At 32.4% G+C, this 17,500-nt stretch overlaps 1 protein-coding gene across 1 annotated transcript in view; it reads left to right on the forward strand.

Annotated features, from left to right (window-relative positions):
• LOC145249631 (uncharacterized) overlaps positions 1–17,500 on the forward strand; it is a 256,817-nt gene that overhangs the window by 111,485 nt on the left and 127,832 nt on the right. Inside the window, exon 3 of the mRNA XM_080111378.1 lies at positions 9,732–9,839. Coding sequence (XP_079967504.1) covers positions 9,732–9,839 — 108 coding nt within the window. The remainder of the gene's footprint in view (positions 1–9,731; positions 9,840–17,500) is intronic.

Genomic DNA, 17,500 nt, shown 5'->3' on the forward strand with positions numbered 1-17,500 from the left:
CATAAGACCGTGTTTTCTTTTTTGTTGTTTTGTAATAACACAAGAATTATTGAAACTGAATTAATTCTTCTAAATAAAATAATTGCTTTCTTCGATAATACGTGTTTTCTTTCTTTATTTTGTTTCGTAATGACAAAAAGTGTTAAAACTAGAGTATTTTTTAAATAAATATTTTGTTTCGTTTTTCGTATCTTGACTCCGTGATCAAGTTTATTTTTTTCAAGCAAGAGTTAAAATTTTTTTTTAATATTATGGGGGTGCATAGTCTCTTTTAAAAACAATATCTCCTTCAAGAACGGTAATAAAATGTGTTTTCCATCGATATTTATTCAATAAGGGACCAGTTTTCCTAACTAGCAAAAAAGGGAGATTTTTCCGGGTACGGGTTTTCCGGAGACGAGTTTTCCCGGGACGAGTTTTCCGGGCACCGATTTCTCACATAATAATATTTAACCAAAAAATAAAATGTATTGTTTACACAATTTGCCAGCAGTGGAAAAATCTCTCTCTCTCTCTCTCTCTCTCTCTCTCTCTCTCTCTCTCTCTCTCTCTCTCTCCCGATTAAAACAAATTGTAGTGCTACACTGCAATATATGTTATAAAAATAATGTAACAATTATCTATGTGAAGGTGAAGAATCTTTAATGCTATTCTATAAAAGAAAAAAAAATCCGAACGTTTTTTGTGTTGTGGGATGACACCATGTTGTTTTTCCGTCGTAGTTGTTATCAATTGCTAGAGGATAAGTGAATTCGATAATCCCTTAATATGATGAACGTATCTGAACAGCCAATGAAAATGCTCGAAACTTTTGAAGGTTTTTTTTTTTTTTAATATTTTAAACTTTCAATTGAAAAGAACTAATACCAAATATTATTGTAATGAAAAATAAATACGGGCGGTGATGGTGTGGAAAAATGCAAATGTATAAATGTTCCCGATTTCGTTTAGTATAAGAAAGAGAAGAAAATAATTAGAGGAAAAATATCGTGCTACTATTTTTACAAATAATATTTATTAGAAAATTTAAGCATGTGAAGTTATGTTAATATTGGCCGTAAGTAATCATATGTGGGTCATGTTATTGTTTACGGAAGTAGGATTACAACCGAAGAGGAAAGGGACTTCCATAAGGAAGGTTTTAATTGTAAAATAAGGACCATCCGTCATATCAAAGAATTACATTTGATTTTTCTTTTTTAATTAATGGATAGAATTCAAGTTTAATATGCTGGGACCAAGTATATGTACCTTAGTTATCTTAAAATGAAATCCCTCCAGTTCGGTCTTAAGCCTATCTTATTTTTTATTTTTATTTTTTTTTTTTACAAAGGAACCACCATTTATCAAGGCCCAGAGGCCACTCGATAGAAAAGGGTTAAAGAGTGTACATTGGTCCGAAGAACAATAACAAGGTAATCGTTAGAAGTGTAAGTTTGGTAAAATTGAATTACTTAAGGAGAACAGCTTATAAAGAACTTGTTCACATTGGACTTGAAGACGGCTATATTGTAGTCAGTTGGAAAGTAGGTTAACGGGAGAGAGTTCCATAGGTGTGCAATTCTAAGAACGAGGCTTTGTTCATGGAATTTATATTTAGGTTTAGGTATAGATAAAGAGTGGAGGAAATTATTAATAGTGTTTACAGCCAAACGAGTGTTTCTCGTGAATGTTTGTCGAGGGAGAATTATAGCTTGGAGCTCAGACGAGCACTTACCGTGAAAATAACGATAAAACAGAGTCAGGCTCGCAATATCTCTTCTGTGAAAAAGAGGTTGCAAAGAAGAGAAAAGGCTACAAAGTCTATTCTGAACTATGGCAAGGCAAGATAAGGTCTTCCTAGTATCTCCTGCCGAGATGTGACAGCAATACTCCATCCTTCGACGTACCTGGCTCTTATATAGGTAGATTATTGCATCAGCAGGTAGATATCTACTGAATCGATAGAAGGATCCCATCATTTTTTCAGCAACCTTGGCAACAGATTTGATGTACGTATTCCATTTTAGATCAGGGTAAAGGTCAAGCCCAGAAGCTTGTCAAAACATGAGTCTTCCCCAAGACGAGAGCCATTCATTTCAAGTGATGCCAGATGGGGATCAGAACGTAGATGATGTAAAGACAGAAGCTTGGTTTTAGATGCATTAAAATTAACAGGCCACTTTATCCCCATTGTACCATATGCTCAAGATCAGAGGAGAGAAAGTCAGAGAGAACTTGGTCATTTACAGCCTTTGGTGTGCTGTCATAGATGGTAGTGTCGTCAGCAAAAATGTCTACGAATGATCTAAGGATGTGATTTGGAAGATCGTTAATGTATATCAGGAAGAGAGTTGGACCCAGGATGGACCCCTGAGGGACTCCAGCATTAATACTATGAGCTTTTGATTTATGCCCATCAACCATTACTCTTATGAGAGAAATGATTTAATAATTGAAAAGACATTTCCAGCTATACCCTAGCTGGAGATCTTCTGACGTAGACCTTTATGCCAAAGGCCTTTGATATGTCAACAGCAATTGCTCTAGAAAAGAAGCGTCCGTCGAGAGATTCGCTAATCCTATAAGAAATAACTGTAAGCACATCTGCTGTAGATCTAGCAGAAAGGAAACCATATTGCATGTCACTAAGAAGGTTATTTTTGCTGAGGTAGTTGACTACTTCTCTATTAACACAGATTCAAGTAACTTACTCATGACGCACTTATTGGTTTGTACTGAGAGGGAGATGACCGATCACCTGAATTCTTAATACAGGGCATACCGATGAGATTTTTCAGGATGTTGGGAAGTAATTCCCCTTAAGACAACGCTTGAACAGCTTTATAAGTATGGGAGCTAGTTCTGGTTGAAGCTTTTTCAGCGCTATAATTGGGATGGCGTCGGGGCCAGTTGCTTTACTGGAATCAAGGTTTTTGATTAGCTTGGCAACATCACGCACAGATATTTGTATGTTGCATAGTGTGTTTTCCGGACGACATAACATGGCCGACAAAGTAAATTATTCACAGTCCAATATTAGCGTAACTTTAAATGCGTTAATTTTTTTTTAATTAAATATTAAGTTGTTTTTAAAGCAAATACGCCACATATGGTTAGATGAGTCAAAATATCAAAATATATATTGTTTGGGACTAAATGTCCCAATTTTCCTTTAAAATCGTTTATATCTCCATTCACGAATAAAGTTAACATTCGATATTCACCTGCAGATATTTTCGAATAGCAATTTGGTTTGGTTCACAAATTTATCAGTTTTTCGTTTTTAATATTTTTATTACTTCAATGGCAGTGTAAACTTTTGTTGTTGCTGACCTTGATTTAATTGCGTTCCTTAGGAAAATTGTCTGGATTGCATTGTTGTTAACGAGTGAGCCTCATTAAACTGAGTGATTCTTGCAATGGGCATGGCAATAGTTGGGGGTTAATGGCTTCGCCATCATTACAGTTGGAAGGGCATTTCATCATTATGACTTACGAAATAATATTAATCCCTTAAAATTCACAAAATTGGGAGATTATTTTTATACCACCCCCCTCTCTCTCTCTCTCTCGCTCTCTCTCTCGCTCTCTCTCTCTCTCTCTCTCTCTCTCTCTCTCTCTCTCTCTCTCTCTCTCTCTCTCTCTCTCTAAGGGGGAAATTATTGGCATAATTTTTGAAGTGTTAATGCAGAGCGATATTTCAGACTCTGTGACGCCAGCGTCCTATGGATGGCGGCAGGGTAGAGTAATTAAAAAATCAAGGCGTGAAAAGAAATTGGGGTGGTGGTAATGGACGAAACGGGGGTGAGGGAGTAACAGCTGTGTTACCGTTTGCACGAGATAATTTTACAAGAGGGATAGGGGGACGGTGTCGGTAGAGGAGTGGCGGAGGGCAGGGGAAAAGAAACTGGATTATCTGTCAGGACGCGTAACATCTGGTGTTTTCGGTATCCCCTAAAAAAGTATTGATGATTTTGATAAAATTTCACAAAATATGACTCTGATTGGTAGAAGTTAAATTGCATTTAATTTTATCATTCGTTTTTCCTTTCATTAAAATGTTCCCACGGTGTTCAACTTGGTCAGTTTTAATAATGGCGTCAAACATCACCCTCTCTCTCTCTCTCTCTCTCTCTCTCTATATATATATATATATATATATATATATATATATATATATATATATATATATATATATATATATATATATATATATATATATTTACTGTATTTTGGGGAAAGAGTTCCGACAAAGTGCTCGATTACAAAGAAAAACGTTTTCGATATAAGAGCTAAATATTTGTTTATTAATTATACAGAAATTCAGAAAAACGTTGGTACCGTCGGTTTCAAGCCCAACACAACGCGAAACCGTTAATGATAACACGTAAATAATGTTCAGCTCTCGTCAGCTATCTTGTTTTCTACAAGATGGCTGACGAGAGCTGAACATTATTTCTAAGGCTTGCCAGATTGGCCTTTTTGAAGCCAAATTTGGCCTTTATTACGCTCTTCCGTGGAACCATAGTCCATGCAAGAGCGTAAAAAAAGGTCAAATTTGTCCTCAATAAGGTTAATCTGGCAATCTCTACAAAGGCCAAATTTTCAAAACAAGATGGCGGTCTCGGTTGTGGTACATTTAGTCTAATAAAAAATGTTGAAAGAATGATAAAAAAAATAAATTTTGTCGGGTTTTATTTCAGCCTTAGGGTATAATAATGTGTTTTATATAAAAATAAATAATTTTTATAAATTTTTGTCTGTCAAATAATTTCCGCCGCTGAAATACACATTTGCACAGTACAGTACACATGTATATAATCAAGTAAAATTATAAATAACACCGCAAGGCAGGACAGGAAACTAGCGGTCGTGAAAATTGTAACATGTAAACACGATAAAACTTGTTTGTAAAACTTAAATAACTATATATATATTACATTTAAATAAAGTATATATATATATATATATATATATATATATATATATATATATTACTTAATTTAATCACATAAATTAAAATACGAAGATATAATTTCATGCGTAAATTTTCAGTATTTACTTCAACAGTGCTCAACACATAGGTAGAGCGAGGTAGTAAGTTATGAATATATATATATATATATATATATATATATATATATATATATATATATATATATAGCAATTAAGCTACACAGAATATTCCGCGTTTCATTCTGATGAATTCTCACGAGAAGGAAACGCGGAATATTCTGTGTAGCTAAACTGTCATACATATTTTCATAATTTATGCACCTCGGATTTTTCCTGTTCTGGAATTTACCATCTTTCCAATTGGACTTTTACCATTTCTTCTAATGCATTAACCTGCAAACGTTATTGTATATTTTGCGAACCTCTTCCCTCTGATGAGAAGAAGTGCATTCTTTGAAACTCTATGAAATAAGGGGGTTTCTTGTTTTTTGTGTACCTTCCTTACAAGTTTTAAAGGTTGTTTGGAAATTTATAAAAACCTTTCAACATAAAGATTTTTATTGTGTTTGTGTGTGTGTGTGTGTGTGTGTGTGTGTGTGTATGTATGTATGTATGTATGTATGTATGTATGTATGTATGTATGTATGCTAGAAGGCCGTCCAGCGTAACTCGGTTGTAAAACTGCGCTTAAATATGATATTTTAATTCATGCAGATTCCGTAGTCATTACTATAGAGTGAATTCTCTATTGATTACTATATTGGACCTAATATGTATAGTAATGATTTGAAAAGTTGAAAAAAATTATTTCAGTGCCATCATCTGGAATCGAAACCAAAACAGTCAGCGGTCCAGCTCTAGTTGTTATTTAACGTTTCAGGCACCGTCGTTTCCATCTGACCTATCACCGGATGAATAAAAAAAAGATAAAACTAAAGCAATTTCAAGCTAAAAATTTGTATGTACGCATGCTTTGAAGATGGTTGATTTACTCATGCCAAGATTAACTGTTTTTCCATAATGACAGCTGTTTTTATAAAAACCAAATCAAAAATGTGACCAGGTTCATTTCATAATACCATATCAAAGTTCAAGTCTGTAGATCAAATATTCAGAAAAAAGTTTGGTAGAGACTTTTCGCTCGCGCCCACACACGCACACACACACACACACACACACCGAAAATGTCACTTTTATATATAGAAAGAGATAGACATATATACAAACGTTTCCATGAGTTAAAACGTGTTCGTCCTAACTTCTATGCAATTATGCAGAATGTAGAAACTGAATAAATAGAATTAAGCGTAATAGTTATATGAAACCAATGATCTAATGATAAAAAATAAAAATGAATGATTAATTAATGAACATTCTTTTTTCGAAGGGATGTGAAAATTAGTTAACCTTCATGTAGTCGCTCGCATATATATGACTGAGTATATTAAGAAGTTTATTTTAAGTATTAAAGTAGGCTTTTAATATCAACGTTAGAGCGAAAAACTCAACTTTATTGTAATATTATATATATTGCTTGTTTACCCCGGTAATATATGCAGCTTGATCATGTCGGGGCATTTATGTACAATGGCCATTAGCAAATTCTATGGATAAGAGAGAAAAAATATTTCGTTAGATCATTACCTTGCTTGCGGCCAATCAATCTTCTGTAATCATTGTATTAGTTTTCTTTCAAAAATGTATGCTGTTTCTAATTATTCTGTTCGACAGTTCGACGGTTCAATATTATATACACACACACACACACACACACACACACACACACACACACATACATATATATATATATATATATATATATATATATATATATATATATATATATGAGAGAGAGAGAGAGAGAGAGAGAGAGAGAGAGAGAGAGAGATACACTACCTGTGCATCCCTCAATAGGAAATTCACCTGAAACCTTGTTTTGTGTTTGTATATAAATATGAACTGGAAACATTTAATATAATTGATGTGTGCCATTTCAAAGCGGCAGAATAGAAAATGCATTTCCCATGTTAGTATCGGAAATGAGTCAAATTGTTATTTATTTTATAAAGCGGTAGGTAAAATAAGAATGAAACAATTCTAAAAGTAAATATATAAAAATCGAACAATGCCTCATGTATATTAAAAATAGTTCAAAGATAAATGGACTCATAATATACGAGCATTAAATTTTCTGTGTAAAAATGAGACTTCCCCTACATCATAACCACAAAAGAACGGTTGAATGTTTATGAAGAAGTATTGGAAAATGCTGCAACCATTAGCTTTGAAGTATTTCCGTGAAGGAGACATTCTTCTAGACTGAGGTAATTTTATTAAAAATGGGATCAGAATCAGAAATATTTTTCGTGTTTCCATGTACATGTGAACTGAAAGCATTAAAATTTATGTGCGTTTTTCAGTGCGTTGGCCAAAAAATGTCATTTCTATTTTCGTGTCATATTTCTTTGCAATCCTTTCAATCCTTTCCATCATTTTCATCCTTTTAATCCGTTTCATCATTCCATAGATTAAGAAAACCGAAGACTGAGTTGTCCGTTAAAAGAACAACTACCTTAGTTTAAAAAAAAACAACTTATCCGAAATAAGTATTTTAAAATATTAAAACTATTTGTTTATCGTTATCGAATCTTTCCTTGTTTGAGACTGAAATAAATATTGATTTGATTGAATTCAATGATTCTTATAAATGTATTTCAGCGAGAATAATGAACATGCGAAGCTAATATCGAGTATGGACGCCTTAAGACAATTTTCTTATGACGCAGCCATTTTTAAGGTGCATTTCTAAGGTGCATTTTTAAGGTGCATTTTTAAGGTGCATATATACATGTGTTGTTGATAAAAATAGTAAAAATCAACTAATGGTTAGATTTTCATTAATTTTTCGATATTTATTCACTTTTATCTGAATTTATATTCAAAATACATTTTTTCGTGGGAAATGCAGTTTTCCTAAAATATATATTACAAATTGCAACCAAAGTATATTGTAATTGATTAAAATGTCTATATTTTAAAAAGCTGAAATAATAAATCAGTTCTTTTATCGTTTACCAAATGCATAAAAAAATATTTTTTTTGTGACAGAAATTTAAAAAATCACAGTAATATATACGACAATATATATAGCAAAGTCTAAAATTTACAACATAAATAATTTTTTAAAGAAAAATGAGTTAAATTTAAGTTCCATCTGCTTTTTTGACACTTACGTTAGCTGATGTTTGTGATTGGCGATGAGTGCCCTGGAAAAGTCATATCTGGTTAATGTTTATTAGTTGTAACATATGCAAACAAATATGCGTTAGCATTTTAAATCCACTTGTTAAAACTACTTGCGTTTATAATGCAAATTTTTAACTTAAAAGAGATTTTGTTCACTTATTTCTTAAGATAGTTTGACACGGTTTGAAAATGAAATCCTTGAATAAACTGTTTTGACTTCTAAAGAAATTCCTATAAATAAAACTTCAATTTTAGAATAAGCAAGAGTTTCGTAAAAGTCACATAAGAATGATATGGCCAGCGATCGTGTGGTTAGAATTGGAGGTCTCTATAAACCAAATTCAGAAAATTTGAAGCATAATATATTCTAATGAAGTCATAAACTTCATCAAAATGAATAACAGAAAATGTTTTTAAAATATTACAAAGTTTATTTTCTTGTTGCGATATGACTAAGAAAGTTTTGGATAAAAATGTTTTCAATGTAAATGATTGAGAGCGAAAAGCAAAAAGTGAAAGTGTTACACTAGCATTCATACAACGGCGCTTTCAAATAGTCAAAAGAAAATGTAGAAAAAAGGGAAGATATAATTAAAGTGTTTCTGTTGAATAAAATTTAACAGAACCGTGTACGTTATGTTTTAACTGTCGACATTTCAGCCATAGTGTCAACTGGCTATCAGCCAGTGAGAAAAGACAATTTTTTTTTTTACGTATGGGCGTTACGGAATAAGTAAACTTGTACAATGTGGAAAGTTATGTATTCACTGGAAGTGAACAGATTTGTATTGTATGTTTTGGAGAAGTTCATAAAAATGTTTATTGTTCGCGGTAAGCAGTTTGAAAATAGTGTCGTATTGTAGTATGTGTGATAATTAAAGGTTTGCATGTTTTTATCGAAGCGATTAATGACAGACGTCATGGTGAATTTTAGGAAACTGATTCTGAAACCGCTCTAAAAGGCAATCTTTTAAACCGTGGATCGAATCTGAGCAGTCAATCAAATTGACGGAACCAAAATATCGAAACGGAAGGGGGCGTTTATTATTTACATGCTGAATGAGAATTAGTTGACTGTTAATAAAACGAAATGATCAAATGAAATAATCACGGACGCGTGTAATAATTGAACCCATGAAATATTTTGTAACGACATAAACTGGGAGAGGTGGGGGGGCATAATAATGAGTGAGTAAATATCCTGCAACCGCCTGCTTGTTTGGGAAAGTAAATCTAGGAAATATTATAGGAATTTACGATATTAAATAAAAGACAGGAAATTTGTTATACTTACGACTGCTCTTTAGCAAGAAACGCGCGTCCATGGATAACTTTTATGTGCGCAAAAACTTATATATATCGTCACATAAAAGTTAGCGAGAAAAAATTGCTGGAAAAAAATCATTTCAAATATTTAAGGGAATTGAAAACGCAAATGTATTTCCATAATTTTCTTCCTTTTTTCTTTCTACATCAATTTTTATATTTTTCTTTCTATGCTTTAAAACTTTCTGGTTAAAATGAGTGGAACGTTGTCTTTTTTGTAGACTAGTCGTGTGGCCAGAGACGTGGCACCGTGCGACCAACTACAGTTGATTGGAGACAAGCTTCATGAACTCAAGAGGCTGTTACCGATACTTCACTTCCATAGTCTGGTAAGTACTTTTCCGTACCTTTAGCTAATTTTGTTATTCTTGAGAGAGAGTGGGGGAGGAAGATCATCCTTTGTAAAATAGATCAACGTGGAAAGATAATTGATTTCTTATGGGTTGACTGGTCCTTGTTTGTTAGGGAGTGCTGGGGAACTATACAGGTTATTGGTTCCATTTCACAATGCCCTCTTTGGAGAGTTGATTTTTTCACATAAAAAAACACCCCTGTAGGAATAAGACGAGCCCGAAAGCTTAAAGTAATCGGGGGGGATCGCGATTATGTAAATCAGTGGACTCACTTTAACACTAAATTTTTCTGTTTGTTAAGAATTATTAGACTGTGAAATTGTTCGGGAGAGATGGAGGAAATTATACATTATTTGAACCATTCGGAAGTGTGAAAATCGAACTTTTATAAGACCTACTTATCGAGGTAAAGAAGAGCGCAGAAGAAACATCGAGGAAAACACCCGTTGTTTATTGAGGTATTCAATCCATAGGTAATCATATAATTGGATAAAGAGGTCTTTCCTCGGAATCTATCATGAATCACGGTCACTGTATTAGATCAGTGTATAGAAGTTTTGATTAACCAAGTCAGATTCACTATTTAAAAATAACTTGTTTTCATCTTCTTTCTGAACACCGACATATTTTCATTTACTGTCTTGTAATGGTCTCTACATACTCATTTCTCTCTGTCTCCCTCTTTCTCTTTCTCCGTCATATATATATATATATATATATATATATATATATATATATATATATATATATATATATATATATATATTTGTTATTGTTGTTATTTTCAAGCGATAAATACGGTTAATATTGGATCCGCCTCGAAGCTCATTTTTCTTTTTTATTTACTTAGAAAGTCGCCCTTTAATTTGTTTGGACGTATATAAATTTTTATTTATTTATTATTTTTAAAAACAGTATATATATATATATATATATATATATATATATATATATATATATATATATATATATATATATATATATATATATATATATATATATATATAAAGAGAGAGAGAGAGAGAATTCTGTTGTGGGCGTTTTGTTCATAGTTGTTGATTAATCAATTATATACGTTTATATAATAATCTTCAATAAAAAGTATGATCTCAATATTTAGTACTTCCCCCTCCCCATCACCACCAAAAATGTTTTTCTGTTCATCATAATTAACGGAAACATTTTTTTCTTCTTTCTTGGGTTTGAGTGTGTATAAACTCGAAACTCTGAACTGGAAACAAGTCCTGGCGGACATAATGTCATGTTGTTTATGACCAATGATGCGATTTTGTCTGCTAATTCCGATCGAAATTTCAATTATTCATTGATTGATCCACGTGACAATTATCACTAATTTGCATCTCTTTCTCATAAAAACTTATGGAATTTCTCCATTAGTTTGTTTGTTTGTTTGTTTGTTTGTTTATTTGTTTTTTTTTTGGGGGGGGGGTTCATAATGAACGATAACAGGCAGATAATGATACTAGCATTTGTGAAAATATATACTGAATAAGAATAATAAGACGGTTAAAATTCATTTCGCCACTTTTATATCCCATTACTAAGATTAAAATCAGGATATAATTCTGCTAAACCGTCTTCTGCAATGATTGTTCTGATGTTGATCAAAATCCAGTACATGGTTTTGATTCTAGAAAATCTCAGAAATTTCAAGCTTAAGTTGAAAAGGTCGCAAGAAGATATTGGGATTCATGAGATCTTACTTATTTGGTGCCTAATAACTATGGATTAAATTCAATGCAATATATATATATATATATATATATATATATATATATATATATATATATATATATATATATATATATATATATATACTTATAACTTCCCATTTACAATTATATTAGTGATACGACGATGCCAATATTTTTCCCGATTCTAATGCAATTGCCAATTCTGTTTTATGTTTCCGATTCCAATACCATTACCGATTCCGATTCTTTTAAATTTCTAAATATAGAGTTCTATCGTTTGCATTCAGGGAGGGGGCGCCACTATCGCAAACCCATATAATATGGTCATATATTTTCGCAAACGTAAAAATACACTTGTTAGGGATAATCTGTAGATTTTAGTTTGACAAGTAACTTAAAATCAATAAATATTAATCTCTTCATCATTAATATATGTCGTGGAAGATTAAGTTTTAAACAAGAACAAACAAAAACAATAAAAAGAATCGTTTTTGGCATCGGAAAATAGACACACATTTTTCCGATTTCGATAAGATGTCCAATATCCTACAAAATTCAGATTTTTTTTTTATTTCCGATTCTGATTCCGATTAATCGTCCCAACACTACAGACAAGATCACTTATATATATATATATATATATATATATATATATATATATATATATATATATATATATATATATATATATATATATACCTACATCACTAGTGTTTCATACTTACAGGAATTATCAGTATATGGTGTCAAGATTAACATTAACACCAACCGAAAGATTCGAACCCGGCAACATAAGCCATAAGATCTAATCAATTCGGACACCGTTAACCGCGAGAAATACTGTTGAAATTTGAGCATTTATCTTTAAATACTTTTTAATTCTATCAGTGATCTAATCATTATATGATGATCTGCACATACGAGCTAAATTGACCGACTTTATTTCCTCTGAAAGTATTTCTTTTAAAATCGTTCTTCCAAATAATAATAGCCATTTCTGTAAGGTCTGACGAGGCTGCTGGATCGTAAATATGGTCCGGCAACCGAAACATATGTAACTGAACAGATAAAACGTTAATGAAAAATAAAACGCATATTTGCTCTGCAATAGTATTGAGCATTCTCTTCAGGTTTTACTAATTACTATTTTCACCATATATATATATATATATATATATATATATATATATATATATATATATATATATATATATATATATATATTATTTACAGGAAAATATATAAATAAATAATACGTTCTTATTTTCGGATTTTCCTTATAATTGAGCACTCTGTTGGATTTCTTTTTTAAAAAAAAAAAACTAATTATATATATATGCCACTTTTTTGCAATTTTATAAGTTCGAAATCTCAGCGACTATTTATCAGAATTAAATGAATTAAGGCTCGTTGGAAAGCTAATGATTGGATTTGAGTAGTGGTCTATTTGATATTTGCACTTAAGGTCACACATTAAGGGGATCATTTATCAGCCAGAACCTATTTTTGGCACGTTTTACAGCCATAAAATATTTGAATCATAGTCATTTGTTTTCCTAGTTTCGCATATGCATTACAAAATATCTGATATTTCCCCAAAACCTCTGCCCTTGATGGAGAGGAGGCTGAAACTTGCTGCTATGGTTTCAAATGATCTGAAATAATCGCAAAGGGAAACTTGATTCTAAATATTTCTCATATATTCTCCTCTCTTTGGTTTTAATATATGGATTATTTGATACTGCAGATATTCATAGTCGTACCGTATTTCCAAAAGAGGAGAGATATAACATATAAGAAATATTTGGAATCAAATCTCCCCTTGCTGTTATTTCAGATCATTTGAAACCATAGCAGCAAGTATTAGTTTCTCCTCCGTGAAGACTGGAGGTTTTGAGAATATATATATATATATATATATATATATATATATATATATATATATATATATATATATATATATATATATATATTCAAGCAAATATTATTAAATACAACGGAGACTTTTTTTCTTATAATTCTTTTTTTTAATTTTTCAATTTTTCGTATTGTCTTTTTTGTTTCAAAATCAAAAATATTAATAAAGGATCCATACATGTTGCTGTTACGAGCGCTTTCGATTCGTCCATGAATCATCATCAGGTGTTAAAAATACAGGATTGCGAAAATGAGGATTGAAAATGAAAACTAAAATATATATAGTCAGTGATGAGTTAAAATAAAAGTCGATTAAGAATAAAAGTCGATTAAAAATTCGAGTGTTAAAACCAGCACTCGTAAATTCAATTTTAAAATTCACAGTAGAGTTAAATAATAACAATAAAATTCCATTTCTTGATGTCCTTATTGATACGTCTAATAACACTTGTAATACATCTGTATATAAAAAACCAACTAGCATAAACTCTAGCCTCCTGAACTTTAAAAGTGAGTGTCCACAAAGATACAAAATAGCCATAATAAACAATTTACTAAATCGCGCTAAAATGATATCCTCCACAAAAAAAGCATTGCTAATTGAAATAAAAAACATTAAACAAGTACTCATCAATAATCATTTCCCCAATTACATTGTTGATGAACAAATAAAAAAAATGCTACAATCTTCCGATAACCAGAATAATAACGTTAGCCAACACCGCAATGCAAACCCCATTAATATATTTTACCAAAATCAAATGACGCCTAATTTCAGAATCGAAGAAAATGCAATAAAAAATATTATACGAAGATACTTGACGCCTGTTGATAGTAATTTTAAAATTAAATTTATTATCTATTATAGGAAATTTCGAACAAAAAACCTTGTGGTTAAAAACAACTCTTCACCGGCGATAAAAGCGTTGGAACAAACCAATGTAGTGTATAAATTTAAATGCTCTATTGGAGAATGTAACTCCAAAAGTAATACATACATTGGGCATACAACAACAACGTTGTCCCGGCGAATAACTATGCACCTTAACGACACAAGCGCGATTTACAAACATTTAAAAAAAAGAACATAGCTGTCCCCCCTCCAATGTTAGAAAGGTCCTCGTTGACAACACAAAAATTATACAACGGGAAAATAATGTAAAAAAAATTAAAGATTCTTGAAGCGTCGTACATTAGAACTCTTCAACCTAATATAAATAACATTGCATTTCAAAAAAGTAGTAACGTTCTGAAATGTCTTGCGTAGTCCGTGTTGGACGGACTTCGTACATGGTGTCTACGAACTTGCTGGTTTTAACACTCGAATTTTTAATCGACTTTTATTCTTAATCGACTTTTATTTTAACTCATCACTGACTATATATATTTTAGTTTTCATTTTCAATCCTCATTTTCGCAATCCTGTATTTTTAACACCTGATGATGATTCATGGACGAATCGAAAGCGCTCGTAACAGCAACATGTATGGATCCTTTATTAATATTTTTGATTTTGAAACAAAAAAGACAATACGAAAAATTGAAAAATTAAAAAAAAGAATTATAAGAAAAAAAGTCTTCGTTGTATTTAATAATATTTGCTTGAATGAAAAAATGCTGCCTAAATATACCAATTTCAAACTACATATATATATATATATATATATAATATTAAGTTATTGTCGTCTGAGAAAATGTAAACCTATACAACAAAGAAGCAAGCGCCGCCGTTGATGCTGTTGTTGCTGCTGTTGTTGTTAGGCGAGTCAAACTCCTTCAAAGATCGTACAAATATCATTCTTCAAAATAGGTCTTCATGAAGTCGTCCTCGTTAGTCGCAACTGTTCGTTAATCTGCCAAATTGTTTACACCGAGAACAGCAAGTCTAGGCAGTTGAATGCGAAGTTGTGAAAGGTTTGTCCAAGCACACACAAAGGTATTGCGCAATTTATTCAACCAACAAGTCGAAGAAGAGATGAGTTGATTGCCTTGCCAGAAGAACGGTCGACCAATGGATGCAACAGTGATTAAGTGGTTACCGATGGATATCAAACGCCCTCTCGGCTGATTGAGAACAAGGTGTAGTGATTCGCTGTGAATTGGGTGGTCAAATACGTACGATCCTGGATCATTCATTGTGATTTGTGTCAATCAGACATTGACCGGCGATGTCAGATTGACTAAAGAATAAAGAAAGTATTAACTCGTGCAGAAACAGGTTTTTTCTACTAATTTACAAATATATGAAGATTAACACCTAACGAAAAAGGTTTCTCCAACTAGTATTGAATAAGGTGAATAATTTCCCGCGAGCAATAAACTTTGGGGGAAATTTTTGGAAAACATTTGTGTTGAAAAAGTGCAAATAAGGCGGAGAAACATGGTTATCAAAAAAAGAATAAAACCTTCTACAACCCCTTCCCTTCAAAACAGATGCCGTCGGTCGTTGATATTCTTTCATTATTCCTCTCTAACCTGCCACCCGTCGGCTTGTGGTAAAGATTCGCGCGGGTGAGGTCGCGAGACTAAAACAGTCTGTCGAGATAAATACATTTAAAAAGAAGCCGAAATTGCCCGGAGATCCAACTGTTTCCTTTTCCTGCTTAATTCTCGCTCCTTCTCTTCCGTAGTAAGTCTCCTGATTTCCCGGTTTGTTTTTGTTTTTGTTTTTTTTTGTTTGTTTGTTTTTTTGTTTTTTATTTTTGTTTTGTTTTTTTTCTCTCCGGCTTTTGCCCTGTCAGACGATATTAACATTTTTAGCTGCGTCGACATCTCATATTCAGATTAGGAAAAGATAAACAGTTTTCGTCTGTTGATGTTTTCCATTTGCGTGCAACTTCCGAGAGGAAGAGGGTCGGGTTGTGTGCGTGTGTCTTTTATGACTCCGAATAATGCCATAAGAGACTCCGAGACAGACAGCAAGACGACGGATGTACGAAGGGTAGACACACCTGGTAGCATTTTCAAAATGGTCATAATTATGTTCTCTACGTATTCACAGAATTGCGCTTCCGGAAACTTAAACACATTTTATACGTATTTATTATCATTCATTAACTTTGTTTCTTCGCCACATGCTTCTCATGTGGAAAGTTACAGAGAAAGAAAGAAACGGGTGCAAAAAGACATGAGTTGCGTAAAAGACGTTGATTCAAAATACGTCATCGTTATAGATTGCAGTTGGTAGCATCCTTCTTTTGTGTAGGGAAGTTACAATATCAGTCAAGTTGCGCCGTGGCCACCTCATTACACAGGTGTGTGTATGTGTGTGCGTGTGTGTGAGTATGTGTATGTGTGTGTGCGTGTGTGTTAGATAAAACGGTGCAACATGTATAAAACATTTGTATTGCCATTAAAAGTGCATTTCGGGTAAACGCACAGATGTGCAAATCAAGTGCCTACGTTTGCAAGCTTCATTATTAATCTACCCATGTTGATGTGCATTAGTATGTCTGCGTGTACCTCACTCTCCCCATATATTAGTGGCATGGCAAGGCCACAGAAGTGACAGGCAAAGCAGAAAACTGAAGCTGACTGCCAGGACACTATATATACAAATGTAGGCAAATTTGAGCATATTTTATTGGTTTGAAAATATAGGGGTTTTTTCACCAATTGTCATAAAATTTTAACCAAAGAATAGTCTTATAATCTTAATACCCGAAAAAGTACTTATTTGTATAAAATTTAAATGTGATATTCGTTTTCTGCTCACCCGAAAACCTATAGAAAACAAGTTCCTTAAGGTAGGTTTTGTGGTGGTCTACCAGGCTATAATTACAAATAAACACCACCCCTAAAAAAATAACAGACGCCTCCTCACCTTAAAAAAGTAGTTATAAAGTGGGTGTCCATTTTATGTTAAATAATTATGAGAAAATGATCCCCCACTTTTTAAAACTATAATTTCTTCATATCTTGGAAACTATTCGTTTCCTGGAATTTTAAACATTGTTTTCGTTTTCAGCATCCTCGAAAACCTTAAAGTTGTAATTTTACTCGATT

This window comes from Euprymna scolopes, chromosome 28, assembly GCF_053919585.1.
Source record: "Euprymna scolopes isolate OS-2025 chromosome 28, ASM5391958v1, whole genome shotgun sequence".
Taxonomy (NCBI): Eukaryota; Metazoa; Mollusca; class Cephalopoda; order Sepiida; family Sepiolidae; genus Euprymna; species Euprymna scolopes.